This window comes from Pimephales promelas, chromosome 19 (genome assembly GCF_988280905.1).
Source record: "Pimephales promelas chromosome 19, fPimPro1.hap1.1, whole genome shotgun sequence".
NCBI lineage: Eukaryota > Metazoa > Chordata > Actinopteri > Cypriniformes > Leuciscidae > Pimephales > Pimephales promelas.
In genome coordinates this window covers 1,319,388-1,335,200 of record NC_142787.1, presented here as the reverse complement: position 1 = coordinate 1,335,200, position 15,813 = coordinate 1,319,388, and the positions used below count along the sequence as shown (strand labels likewise).

At 37.5% G+C, this 15,813-nt stretch overlaps 1 protein-coding gene across 3 annotated transcripts in view; it reads left to right on the top strand.

Annotated features, from left to right (window-relative positions):
- fstl4 (follistatin like 4) overlaps positions 1-15,813 on the top strand; it is a 226,393-nt gene that overhangs the window by 176,891 nt on the left and 33,689 nt on the right. For all 3 annotated transcript variants that reach the window (XM_089124041.1, XM_089124040.1, XM_089124042.1), the window contains exon 7: positions 8,087-8,253. In XM_089124041.1, the coding sequence (XP_088980167.1) occupies positions 8,087-8,253 (167 nt within the window). The remainder of the gene's footprint in view (positions 1-8,086; positions 8,254-15,813) is intronic.

Sequence of the window (15,813 nt, the reverse complement as noted above, 5' to 3'; positions counted from 1 at the left end):
GGCTCCTCAAATTTGCATTGGTTTCCACAACTATATTGATTTAGATATTGGTTTCCTGAACTATATATTGGTTTAAATACATTGGTTTCCTCAACTATACATTGGTTTAGATACATTGGTTTCCTCAACTATACATTGGTTTAGATACATTGGTTTCCTCATCTATATACTGGTTTAGATACATTGGTTTCCTCAACTATATATTGGTTTAGATACATTGGTTCCCTCTACTATACATTGGTTTAGATACATTGGTTTCCTCATCTATATATTGGTTTAGATACATTGGTTTCCTCAACTATATATTGGTTTAGATATATTGGTTTCCTCAACTATATATTGGTTTAGATACATTGGTTTCCTCAACTATATATTGGTTTAGATACATTGGTTTCCTCATCTATATACTGGTTTAGATACATTGGTTTCCTCAACTATATATTGGTTTAGATACATTGGTTTCCTCAACTATACATTGGTTTAGATACATTGGTTTCCTCAACTATATATTGGTTTAGATACATTGGTTCCCTCTACTATACATTGGTTTAGATACATTGGTTTCCTCATCTATATACTGGTTTAGATACATTGGTTTCCTCAACTATATATTGGTTTAGATACATTGGTTTCCTCAACTATATATTGGTTTAGATACATTGGTTCCCTCTACTATACATTGGTTTAGATACATTGGTTTCCTCATCTATATATTGGTTTAGATACATTGGTTTCCTCAACTATATATTGGTTTAGATACATTGGTTCCCTCTACTATATATTGGTTTTAGATACATTGGTTTCCTCAACTATATATTGGTTTAGATACATTGGTTTCCTCAACTATATATTGGTTTAGATACATTGGTTTCCTCAACTATATATTGGTTTAGATACATTGGTTTCCTCAACTATATACTGGTTTAGATACATTGGTTTCCTCAACTATACATTGGTTTAGATACATTGGTTTCCTCATCTATATACTGGTTTAGATACATTGGTTTCCTCAACTATATATTGGTTTAGATACATTGGTTTCCTCAACTATACATTGGTTTAGATACATTGGTTTCCTCAACTATATATTGGTTTAGATATATTGGTTTCCTCAACTATATATTGGTTTAGATACATTGGTTTCCTTTCCTATATATTGGTTTAGATACATTGGTTTCCTCAACTATATATTGGTTTAGATACATTGGTTTCCTCAACTATATATTGGTTTAGATACATTGGTTTCCTTTCCTATATATTGGTTTAGATATATTTGGTTTCCTCAACTATATATTGGTTTTAGATACATTGGTTTCCTCAACTATATATTGGTTTAGATACATTGGTTCCCTCTACTATATATTGGTTTTAGATACATTGGTTTCCTCTCCTATATATTGGTTTAGATACATTGGTTTCCTCAACTATATATTGGTTTAGATACATTGGTTCCCTCTACTATATATTGGTTTTAGATACATTGGTTTCCTCTCCTATATATTGGTTTAGATACATTGGTTCCCTCTACTATACATTGGTTTAGATACATTGGTTTCCTCATCTATATACTGGTTTAGATACATTGGTTTCCTCAACTATATATTGGTTTAGATACATTGGTTTCCTCAACTATATATTGGTTTAGATATATTGGTTTCCTCAACTATATATTGGTTTAGATACATTGGTTTCCTCAACTATATATTGGTTTAGATACATTGGTTTCCTTTCCTATATATTGGTTTAGATATATTTGGTTTCCTCAACTATATATTGGTTTTAGATACATTGGTTTCCTCATCTATATACTGGTTTAGATACATTGGTTTCCTCAACTATACATTGGTTTAGATACATTGGTTTCCTCATCTATATACTGGTTTAGATACATTGGTTTCCTCAACTATATATTGGTTTAGATACATTGGTTTCCTCAACTATACATTGGTTTAGATACATTGGTTTCCTCAACTATATATTGGTTTAGATACATTGGTTTCCTCAACTATATATTGGTTTAGATACATTGGTTTCCTCAACTATATATTGGTTTAGATACATTGGTTTCCTTTCCTATATATTGGTTTAGATATATTTGGTTTCCTCAACTATATATTGGTTTTAGATACATTGGTTTCCTCAACTATATATTGGTTTAGATACATTGGTTCCCTCTACTATATATTGGTTTTAGATACATTGGTTTCCTCTCCTATATATTGGTTTAGATACATTGGTTTCCTCAACTATATATTGGTTTTAGATACATTGGTTTCCTCAACTATATATTGGTTTAGATACATTGGTTTCCTCATCTATATACTGGTTTAGATACATTGGTTTCCTCATCTATATACTGGTTTAGATACATTGGTTTCCTCATCTATATATTGGTTTAGATACATTGGTTTCCTCAACTATATATTGGTTTAGATATATTGGTTTCCTCAACTATATATTGGTTTAGATACATTGGTTTCCTTTCCTATATATTGGTTTAGATATATTTGGTTTCCTCAACTATATATTGGTTTTAGATACATTGGTTTCCTCATCTATATACTGGTTTAGATACATTGGTTTCCTCATCTATATACTGGTTTAGATACATTGGTTTCCTCAACTATATATTGGTTTAGATACATTGGTTTCCTCAACTATACATTGGTTTAGATACATTGGTTTCCTCAACTATATATTGGTTTAGATACATTGGTTTCCTCAACTATATATTGGTTTAGATACATTGGTTTCCTTTCCTATATATTGGTTTAGATATATTTGGTTTCCTCAACTATATATTGGTTTTAGATACATTGGTTTCCTCAACTATATATTGGTTTTGATACATTGGTTCCCTCTACTATATATTGGTTTTAGATACTTTGGTTTCCTCTCCTATATATTGGTTTAGATACATTGGTTTCCTCAACTATATATTGGTTTTAGATAAATTGGTTTCCTCAACTATATATTGGTTTTAGATACATTGGTTTCCTCAACTATATATTGGTTTTAGATACATTGGTTTCCTAAACTATATATTGGTTTTAGATACATTGGTTTCCTCAACTATATATTGGTTTTAGATACATAGGTTTCCTCAACTATATATTGGTTTTAGATACATTGGTTTCCTCAACTATATATTGGTTTTAGATACATTGGTTTCCTCAACTATATATTGGTTTTAGATACATTGGTTTCCTCAACTATATATTGGTTTAGATACATTGGTTCCCTCTACTATATATTGGTTTTAGATACATTGGTTTCCTCAACTATATACTGGTTTTAGATACATTGGTTTCCTCAACTATATATTGGTTTTAGATACATTGGTTTCCTCAACTATATACTGGTTTAGATACATTGGTTTCCTCAACTATACATTGGTTTTAGATACATTGGTTTCCTCAACTATATATTGGTTTAGATACATTGGTTTCCTCAACTATGCATTGGTTTAGATACATTGGTTCCCTCTACTATACATTGGTTTAGAGACATTGGTTTCCTCAACTATATATTGGTTTTAGATACATTGGTTTCCTCAACTATATATTGGTTTTAGATACATTGGTTTCCTCAACTATATATTGGTTTAGATACATTGGTTTCCTCAACTATATATTGGTTTAGATACATTGGTTTCCTCAACTATATATTGGTTTAGATACATTGGTTTCCTCAACAATATATTGGTTTAGATACATTGGTTTCCTCAACTATATATTGGTTTTAGATACATTGGTTTCCTCAACTATATACTGGTTTTAGATACATTGGTTTCCTCAACTATATATTGGTTTTAGATACATTGGTTTCCTCAACTATATACTGGTTTAGATACATTGGTTTCCTCAACTATACATTGGTTTTAGATACATTGGTTTCCTCAACTATATATTGGTTTAGATACATTGGTTTCCTCAACTATGCATTGGTTTAGATACATTGGTTCCCTCTACTATACATTGGTTTAGAGACATTGGTTTCCTCAACTATATATTGGTTTTAGATACATTGGTTTCCTCAACTATATATTGGTTTTAGATACATTGGTTTCCTCAACTATATACTGGTTTTTGGTTTCCTCTACTATATATTGGTTTTAGATACATTGGTTTCCTCAACTATATATTGGTTTAGATACATTGGTTTCCTCAACTATATATTGGTTTAGATACATTGGTTTCCTCAACTATATATTGGTTTAGATACATTGGTTTCCTCAACTATATATTGGTTTAGATACATTGGTTTCCTCAACTATATATTGGTTTTAGACTATGCACCGGGAGTGCCGACCATTTGTCCGGCTGATAAACTAGCAGAAGTGGATCCGGACGTGCTCTAAGTGCACTCGAGCCATGCGCTTTAGACCATGAGCTTAGGTCGTGAAAACAGGGACTTTATCTCACTGTAGATTTTTCTTCTGCTATGATGTTGTATGTGTATAAAGACACTCAGGCTGTTTCCTCTCTGACTTGTGTTCAGCGTTCATCTAAAAAAACAAACTCTGCAGGAATCCTTCATTTCTGTGGGAAACGAGCAGCCTTGCCTTTGCAATAACACACAGCTCTGATGGATCGATACTTTGAAAATCCCAAGAAAGTCGATAATTTGTGAGGAGGACCTATTTTGGAGCGAGAGGAACACAAAGAATCATTGCAGAGATAGTGTCATGTCAACCTTATCCAGCGGGAGTCGTGTGTGTGTGTGTGTGTGTGTGTGTGGGAGAGAGACAGAGAGAAAGACTGTGGTAAACAATCTTAAACCGGGCCTCTTCTGTTGGGAAAAAACTCAACATGGTTCCTGGGAAATGGAGAGTTATTTTGTTGCTGGAGGCTAAAAATGAGAAGTAAAGCGAGAAGCATCTGCTGAATCATGAAAGGGAGACGCTAGGTTTTGTATTTTCTGTAAAGCTGTTTGGGGGTTTATGGGGTTTGAGGGCTGAGAAGAACTTGTGCGCAGTTGTCTTTTCTTTTGTAAAACTTCCTCTGACGACATGCTATTCTTAGGCCGAGTGTCCACCAAAGTGTTTATAGCCTGCTGAAAACACTAGACGCTCTGCTGAAGACGCTTAAGAGTGTTTTGGCAGCGCAGCGTTTTTTCCGTTGAGATTTCGTTGTTATGATACAGAATATCCGCAGCACAGTTTACTTGAAACTGATTTCACAGGTAATTTGACTTTATATCTCGCAATTGCGACTTTATATCATGCAACTCAGAAAAGTCAGAATTACAAGATGTAAATTGTGAGATCTTACCCTTTTATTTTTTATTCTGTGGCAGGAACAAGCTTGCCTATAGCATATCTTAAGCCTCGTCTGTGAAACCGGCCTTATGTTCTATAAATGAAGACAGGGATATTGTTTTCTAGAGAACCATATAAAAATGCATTGGCCAGTTTTCAGTGATGCAGAAGAGCATTAGTTGTTGCTGAGTCAGTGCAGTGGTCTGTGAGGCGAATGCTGCATTAGCTTCAGTGGAGGACGTGACGTGTGTAAAGCGTGTTTGGGACGTTCCTCTCGCGCTCAGGTTTGACTGGCAGGTGTTCCCTCTAACCAGAGCAAATCGATGTGTTCAGCTCCACAGTGCTCTGCTTCACATCGCACAAATGACCTCTTCTCATCTGAAGGCATTAAAGCAACCTGCAACTGTCAGGAGATCCCTCAAAAGAGCGCGCTCCAGAGAGCAGAACGCAGACGGACACCAGCATGCAGATGTTTACACTGCTGTCAGCACACCTAACACAACACTAACACAACAATAACACAACACCAACACAACACTAACACAACACCAACACAACACCGACACAACACTAACACAACAATAACACAACACTAACACAACACCGACACAACACCGACACAACACAGACACAACACCAACACAACACCGACACAACACAGACACAACACCGACACAACACCGACACAACAATAACACAACACCAACACAACACCGACACAACACAGACACAACACAGACACAACACCGACACAACACTAACACAACACTAACACAACACCGACACAACACAGACACTGACTCAACAGCGACACAACACCAATACTAACACAACACCTACACAACACTAACACAACACCGACACAACACCAACACAACACCAACACAACACAGACACAACACAGACACTGACTCAACAGCGACACAACACCAATACTAACACAACACCTACACAACACTAACACAACACCGACACAACACCAACACAACACTAACACAACACCGACACAACACCGACACAACACCAACACAACACTAACACAACACCGACACAACACCAACACAACACTAACACAACACCGACACAACACCAACACAACACTAACACAACACAGACACTGACACAACAGCAACACAACACCAATACTAACACAACACCGACACAACACAGACACAACACTAACATAACACAACACAGACACTGACACAACAGCGACACAACACCAACACAACACAGACACTGACACAACACCAAAACTAACACAACACCGACACAACACCAACACTAACACAACACCGACACAACACAGACACAACACAGACACAACACAGACACTGACACAACACCGATACAACACCAACACAACACAGACACCGACACTACACCGACACAACACTAACACTAACACAACACCGACACAACACAGACACAACACAGACACAACACCAACACCAACACAACACCGATACAACACCAACACTAACACAACACCGACACAACACCGACACAACACAGACACAACACAGACACAACACAGACACTGACACAACACCGACACAACACCAACACAACACAGACACAGACACCGACACTACACCGACACAACACTAACACCAACACAAAACTGACACAACACCAACACAACTCCAACACAACCCCGACACAACACCGACACAACACCGACCAACACAGACACAACACCAACACTACACCTACACAACACCAACACAACACCAACACAACACCAACACAACACCAACACTAACACCAACACAAAACTGACACAACACCGACACAACTCCAACACAACACCAACACAACACCAACACAACACCGACACAACACAGACACAACACAGACACTACACCGACACAACACAGACACAACACCAACACAGACACTGACACAACACAGACACAACACAGACACAACACCGACACAGACACTTACACAACACAGACACAGACACCGACACTACACCGACACAACACTAACACCAACACAAAACTGACACAACACCAACACAACTCCAACACAACCCCGACACAACACCGACACAACACCGACCAACACAGACACAACACCAACACTACACCTACACAACACCAACACAACACCAACACAACACCAACACTAACACCAACACAAAACTGACACAACACCGACACAACTCCAACACAACACCAACACAACACCAACACAACACCGACACAACACAGACACAACACAGACACAACACAGACACAACACAGACACAACACCGACACAACACAGACACAACACAGACACAACACCGACACTACACCGACACAACACAGACACAACACCAACACAGACACTGACACAACACAGACACAACACCGACACAGACACTGACACAACACCGACACAACACTAACACAACACAGACACAACACCGACACAGACACTGACACAACACCAACACTACACCGACACAACACCTACACAATACCAACACAGACACAACACAGACACAACACAGACACAACACAGACACAACACCAACACTACACCGACACTACACCGACACAACACCTACACAATACCAACACAGACACAACACAGACACTGACACAACACCGACACAACACCAACACAGACACTGACACAAGGCAAACACAACACCGACACAACACCAACAAGCTTGTTCTGGTGTCAAGCCAAAATACTTTTTAAACAAAATTGTTTCTTTTATTTAGTTTTTCTATGTGGAGTATTATTTGCTTTAAGACAAACTAAGTGAAGAAAGAAAATATTTTTATTTTTTGACACTGTGGATGGTTATGATGTTGTTGTGTGTTGCAGAGGTGGTCCAGCTCAGTCTAGCGGACGAGAAGCGTCTGAGCGTCACAACAGTGACCGTGGGCCTGAGCGCGGTGCTGTCCTGTGCCATCCAGGGCACCCTGAGGCCCCCCATCATCTGGAAGAGGAACGGCATCATCCTCAACTTCCTGGATCTAGAGGACATCAATGTGAGTGTCCAGGCCTTTAACTAAGCTACCTGCTATAACTCAATAAACTCCCCACTGGAAGGGTTTCAGGACAAGTACAGCGGATACAACTCGAGTCACGCATGCACAATACTACAAAATCATCTACAAACTAGGTAGCCTGAATGCTACCGCTATGCTAGCCTGTCAGCTGGATATGAGTGACGTAATTTAGGATGTTAGTTCGGTTGTAAACCTGCAATGAAAACACAAATCAAATACCAAAATGAACTAATGAAATCACAAAATCATGTGATATTAATTCTTGATCTGAATTAATAGCAATGCTAGGTTATAGTCACTAAAGGCATACCAGTCCTGCGCATCAATCGAATGAACAATGAAACCTAAAGGCGTGATGCCTGCACACTGTGACTAATCAAGCATACACAGACACACAGTCTGGAGACCAGGGATGATAATAAAACAAACCTGTAACTTAATAAGATTATAACATATATGAAATATAACATAAATACGCCTGCCTTTGGAATAAGGTGGTAAACGTAGACACTTATTTCCTCAAATACCCCAGAACATAATGATTACATCCATCACTTGATATATATATATATATATATATATATATATATATGAAGAGTTCAGATGCAAAAGCCTCTAAGTGCCATTTGAAATTTTCTTCTAAAATGATCATTTTTATCAAGCTTGTATATTTAAGTTCAGTGATCTCACTTAAATGGCAATGAAGATTACCTATTAATTGTTATTTAAGTGAAATTACTGAACTTAAATATACAAGCTTGATAAAAATGACCATTCTAGAAGAAAATTTCAAATGGCATTTAGAGGCTTTTGCATCTGAACTCTTCATATATATATATATATATATATATATATATAAAGCTAAATGAACGAGTAAACCGGGGATGGGAAACATAGTTTTGGCCATCAGTTATGGTATAAAACAACATTTAAAAGCTGAGAGCACCAATAATGTGATGATTTCCAATAATCAGAGTAATATAAAGGCTTAATCTCAGTAAGAGGTCACCATTCTGATTATTCGCTAAGAATCAAGGTTATTTTTACCGGTAATATTCTCATAGTGCCCACCACTGATGATGACCAATATTTTTGACCAATATACCGCATTATATTCAACATTGTCAATATTAACTCGGTTTCTTCAGCACCCCTGAAATGCACAGTCAAAGTGAAATACATGCCATTAAAGTGTTTCCATGCCTTTTTGTTGTAATTAAAATCAGGTTAAGATTAATCGCAATGTTACCTTTCAGATTTTAGGTACTGCAAGGCATAAGTAAACGACTCAAGATGCAACCAGACTAGACCGAAGTGCCGACATCCGAACACTGCAAAACAACTCGCGTAAAACAGGAGAGCGTTCGTCTCGTGCAAACTGGAAACAGAACCCTGACGATTACCCAAATCACACTATAATCCAGTCCCTCCAGGATTTCACAATTTTTTTTTTGTGATTTTTGCGATCAAAATGACTGATTTTGTGGTGGTAATTTCCAAAAATTTGTGAAAAAATGTGCGATTTATATATAACATTTACCATAATAGTATTCAGTCCTTCCAAAAATTTTGCGGAGTTTTTTTGTGATTGTTGCGGGCAAAAATTGATGGATTAGGCGGTAAACTACTGGCAGCTGTGGTTGCCAGCATCATACCGTAAATTTATGCAATTTTATGCGATGAAATTGCAGGAATTTGCAAAAATTGAGGGAACTTGCAAAAAGTTGCAGTTTGATGAAAAAGAGAAAAAAAAGTGATTCCCCCAACATCCCGTTGTCACTAGGCTAATGTAAGAGTCATTTCTTATTACTTCCTTTGATAAGCAAGCATACTACATCATAGAAAGTGCTGGGAATATTTAATTTCTCATCTTGTTTTATTTCAGACTGTAAGAGTGTAAATAAGGTGTGGCCCCTTTAAGAGCTGCGCGCTCCCTGTTAAACTGTCGAACACCCCATGTGTGCGGGTAATTTCTCTTTGATGCTACTTCTTTTATCTTATGTTGTTTATTAAGTAACGATGTGACGGTAGAACGTGTGACAGACAGTTATACGAGTTCGATTTGTGAGACGTCAATCGCCTCGTGAGTCTGTCCGGCGTCGCGTAATTGCGTCACTTGATAACGTTCCCATGGAAACAGGGGGAAATGGCTGCTCTTGTGTGAAGCAAACGCAACATTTTTCAACTTTCTGCTAAGATACATGTGACTTTTTTTGCAACGAAAATGCGAGGATTATGAAATTATGCAAACCCCGCATATTTTGCACAGAAATCGGCAATTTATGCGGCGAAAGTGCGGCGTATTTGAAAAAATGCGGCCCCCGCATAAATATGCGGTCTTTGGCTGATTTTGCATTGAATTCAGTGATCGCATAATCGCGTTTTTCTGGAGGGACTGATAATCGCGTTATAAGAGTGCACGTAGTCATAAAAAAAACCTTTCAGTTAAAACCGTCTTTCGTTGTTCTGTGTTGTTGACTCTTATCTAAATGTATGCTGAGAAAAAATGGTGTGGCAGACCAAATTCACAAAGATTATTCTAATTCAAGAGGTTCAACATGAATAATCACTGCTAGAGAAATACACCACAAAACACAATGACATCTTTCCGGAGCCCCTTACGTACGTGAAATATTGACCTGATCCTTTCTGGAAACCCTGCATAACGTCTTGTGCTTTATGTACAGCATAACTTTGTTAATGCATCCTACATGCAATGGCGTATTTCAGGCCCCGTTTACACGAAGGGAAAGCACAGATATTTCCGCGGTTTGGCCTCTCGTTTACACCAAAACCCCGTTTTTATCACGGAAAACGATATTTCTAAAAACTCCGGCCAAAGTGGAGATTTCTGAAAACGCCGGTTATGTGTTGTCGTGTGAACTGGGAGAAACGGCGTTTTAGGTTCTCTCTTGACGATTCTGAGGATTCTGATTGGCTTGCGTGGCTTAACCCCTACACTGCCGCCAATAGGTTTGGCGTAGTTATGATGGCGCTCGAAGGCGTATTTATGCGGGTGTGTGAACGATGTTATTTTTGAAAATGGAGAAGGGGGAAATATTCGTTTTGCTTTGTGTAAACGTGGCCTCAGATTAATGTTGTGGGACCGAGAAGAACACCTTCTCAAGGTGAGAAACCATGCCGAGTTTCTTTCCTGATGTGAAATGATTTCATCCTCCTGTTAATTGGGCAGCTGCTGCATATCTGATAATCACCCGGAGCACGAGGCTCAGTCGGGGCCGGTTGCATTGATTTTCACCAATTAATCAGAACGTTAGAGAATTGAAGCTCATGCCAAAACAAATTACAAATGTTAATGTTCATTATCAGGACACATGCTCTGCGTTCTGAGGCACACTTTCCGTTTGCAATTACGAAACATATTTGTGTTTCCTCCACTTCATTTTATCATGATGTAATTGTAAATAAGTTCTCAGGAGTCGTGCTGATTTCGAAGGACTGCAGGTTTGGAGAAGCGGACATGCTCGTAGTGTTTAATGAGCTGTGTCTCGCTTGTGTTTAGCTCACCTGGGTTCCTGACAGCATGGGGTTGTGTTTCTGCGCTCGCTCATTACAATACTCTAATTGCATGTTAATGAAGTGTTTGCTGAACGCTGCAACACTGACCCAGTCGACGGCGACGCGCGGGTCAACGAGGACCGGTGAAGAGTGCTGAACGAGAGGGACGCTGCGGAAGACGATTGTGTTCTTTACAGTAAACGCAGACAAACCAAAAATGATTCAGACACCAGATGGAATGTTTTTTATTTTTTTACTAGTGTGATCAGGACAATATAGTTAATTGTGGAGAGCAAAATAAGGTCAACATATTTTACACAAATATTCTTCAAACAGTGACTACCAGTAAAAAATACCAACATTTGGGACCAAAAATGATTCCTCCACTTTGAGCTGATCATGTTTTCTGTAATTGCTCATGAATCATGAAGCTACAGAGGCGTATTGCATTCACTTGAAGAAAAAAAATCTAATCTGTTTTTCTGAATTAACAAGTTAATTATCTCAGAATTACGAGATAATTTTTCATGGAAAAAGTTTTTGCTCTGTTTTTCTCAATTAATGAGTTAATTTTTCATGAGAAAAAAAATTGCTCTGTTTTTCTGAATTAATGAGTTAATTTTTCATGAGAAAAAAGTTTTTGCTCTGTTTTTCTGAATTAACGAGTTAATTTTTCATGAGAAAAAAAGTTTTTGCTCTGTTTTCTGAATTAACAAGTTAATTTTTCATGAGAAAAACGTTTTTGCTCTGTTTTTCTGAATTAACAAGTTAATTTTTCATGAGAAAAAAAAGTTTTTGCTCTGTTTTCTGAATTAACAAGTTAGTTTTTCATGAGAAAAACGTGTTTGCTCTGTTTTTCTGAATTAACGAGTTAATTTTTCATGAGAAAAAAAGTTTTTGCTCTGTTTTCTGAATTAACAAGTGAATTTTTCATGAGAAAAACGTTTTTGCTCTGTTTTTCTGAATTAACGAGTTAATTTTTCATGAGAAAAAAAGATTTTGCTCTGTTTTTCTGAATTAACGAGTTAATTTTACATGAGAAAAAAAGTTTTTGCTCTTAATTAACGTTAATTCAGAAAAACACAGAAAAAAATTTCCTTGAAAAATTAACTCATTAATTCAGAAAAACAGAGCAAAAACTTTTTTCTCATGAAAATGAGTAGTTGTTTTTTTTTTCTTCTTCAACTGAATGCAAAACGCCTCCCTATGAAGCATTGCTTGGTCACTGGTTGAGCTAAACTGGTATTATCGAATTGTGTAGTTAAATTGAACAGATATTCAACATAATTCATGTGTGAGAGTCCAACAGAAGGACGGACAAAACCAGTCCAATATCCACTGAGTTCTGCTCATATTTATCACCATTTTCATCATAACTATAGAGAATAAACTGATAATAATGTGAGAAATGTTGAAGGTGTCTACATAAACTTTGGTTGTAAATACGTGATTGTGTCTTGCCCCTGATGTTCAGCATGTGTAACTGTGTTTGATTTGTGAGGGCATTGATTGCGTCTGATTCCTCAGACGGTTTCCCAGGGGAAAAGAAGAATTTATTCTACATGCTTCTTGCTGTTGAATGCTCTTTAAAATGAGGTGCCTGTTTATAGCTGTATAGTAACTAGAGTTTTAGGGTTTGCGTTATAGTACCCTGACTGATCCGGCCCACATCTGGTACACGTTGATTCCCTATGTTTCTGTCTGGGTTGGATCGTTTACAGTTTGTGTCAGTCCAGCTGATTTCAGTCAATTTGTCAGATAAATATCTCAACCAAGATCAGTGTTTTGTCCTTCCCTAATATTTAAAACATGTTCTGAATTTTTTAATGGTTTATTCAAACTTGTAGGGTCATAAAAACAAACATCCCTTCCAAACATCACTTTTGGCCTTTATTGTAATTGGGAACTGGAGTGGATGCAGAAGAGCAGCGGGCCCAGGACTGAACCCTGTGGTACACCGCTGGTTACGGCACAGCGTGAGGAGAGTGCCGCTTATGAGCTGATATCCAGGGGTGCGTTTCCCGTACAACGACGTAGCACTACCATAGTAGTTGGAGAAATCACGACTGTTTCCCGAAACCCATTGTCGCAAAGTATCGTTCAGCCACGTTGGTTTCGCACGTGGTGGAGTAATAACTACTTTTAATGAAACTGTTTGAGATCCAATTAACGGTAGAGTTTTTTTAATATAAATTACAAACATGTCATCTGAGGACTATTTCAGATTTTTCTCAGTTGTTTTGCTTTATTACCAGACTCAATATTTGGCTCGTTCTTACATAGTAGAGCACGTTCGCACACGCGCACTCTTCAAACACGTTACTTCAAATCTTTTGACAAACTAAAAGACGTAAATTCCATTTGTAAGTATTCTAAATAAAAGACACCGGTTGTACTGAATGTCAGCTTGCTTATTTTGCTCAAGATAAGGATTTATTACCTCCAAATGTGTTGCAATATAGAAACGATGCCTCTAACCACAGGTCGAGAGCTGTCGTTCAAACCACACAACTTTGCGATGTTCGTTGGAACGATGGTTTCCGGAAACACCGACTCGTTTAACTATGCTGATAACGCCGGAACTTAAGACCATATTTGGCTAACGATGCTTGAGAAGTTTACACAGTGCTACATTTCGATGTTGCATTTATTTATTTATTTTTTACTATTTATTAAAAGCATTATTTTACAGGTGAAACTAAAAAAAAAATTGAATGTCATGCAAAAGTTCATTTATTTCAGTAATTCAACTTAAAGGCTGAAACTAATACATTATATAGACTCATTACAAGAGGCTCTTTTGACTTTCAGTTTGTTTTGATTTGTCACGTGTGTTTCCCGCCACAATCTGTTTCCATGGACACTAATCACCTTCCTCACAGCTGCCTGTCGTTAATGTATCATCATCACTGTGTTTTTAAGTGCCTGTCTGCATTCAGTTCATTGTCCGTGTGTCCCGAGTCTCTGTGATTAAAGAAAGTGTTTACCACGTTCTTCGTCTGTCTTCTCTGAATCAACCCCTGAGATACTTTAAGCCTTTATTTGTTATAATTTTGATGATTATGGCTTATGAAAACCTTTTCACAATATTCTAATTTTGAATTTGGGGTTTTCATAAGCTCTAGGCAGATGCGTCTTGTACCTCTCAGAGAAAAAGGCATATTTAAATTTCAATGAATGTCTAATAAATCTTAATGTAGACTGAACAACCCAGACAACAACATAGACGGTGTCGGCTCAGATCCGGTGTTCTGACAATTCATGCTACCCATCGAGATTTGCTACTTACCAGTCATGCGTATGTGCAGACTCCATTTTTTTACTTATTATTTTTTTATTTTTTACAAAAGGTAAATTTTCCTGGCATAATGTATAATTTCCCTTTAAAAAATGCTTACTATCATATAAATATTTGTACAGTCAGCCAGCTGAAAAGGAATAGCTGAAAGTTTCAGTTACTATGAGGAAAGGTGTACTTTGACAAGTCAAAGATGAATATTTTATGATCATTTTTACTTTTCACACTGTTTTAAAAATAAAAACAGTAGTCCACAGTAGCTACTCATAACTTAGAATTGTATTATAATTGTATTTCATACGACTTTAATCGGCATTCTGTGATCAATTCGCGCTACGGTAGCATTTTTCGACAAGGCTGCAAAAATTGGCAGAACAACGGGCCACATGTGTGTATTCCCAACGCGTTCTCATCCCAAAGCGCCATATAGGACGCTTTTGCAAAAGCGTAAATATCCAACGCACATGGCACCCTTTAACGTCTAATGAGACGCTTCGGTTATGGTTAAGTTTAGGTATGGTGTAGGGTAAGGGTTAGACCACTAGGGGGCGCCTTCTGCCCAAATATATCTGCGTCTCATTTTACGTTAAAGGGTGCCATGTGCGTTGGATATTTACGCTTTTGCAAAAGCGTCCCATATGGCGCTTTGGGATGAGAACGGGCTCGTATTCCACGCATGGTTGTTGTCTTAGAAGTGTCCTGATTTTAATCTCAAATCAAAA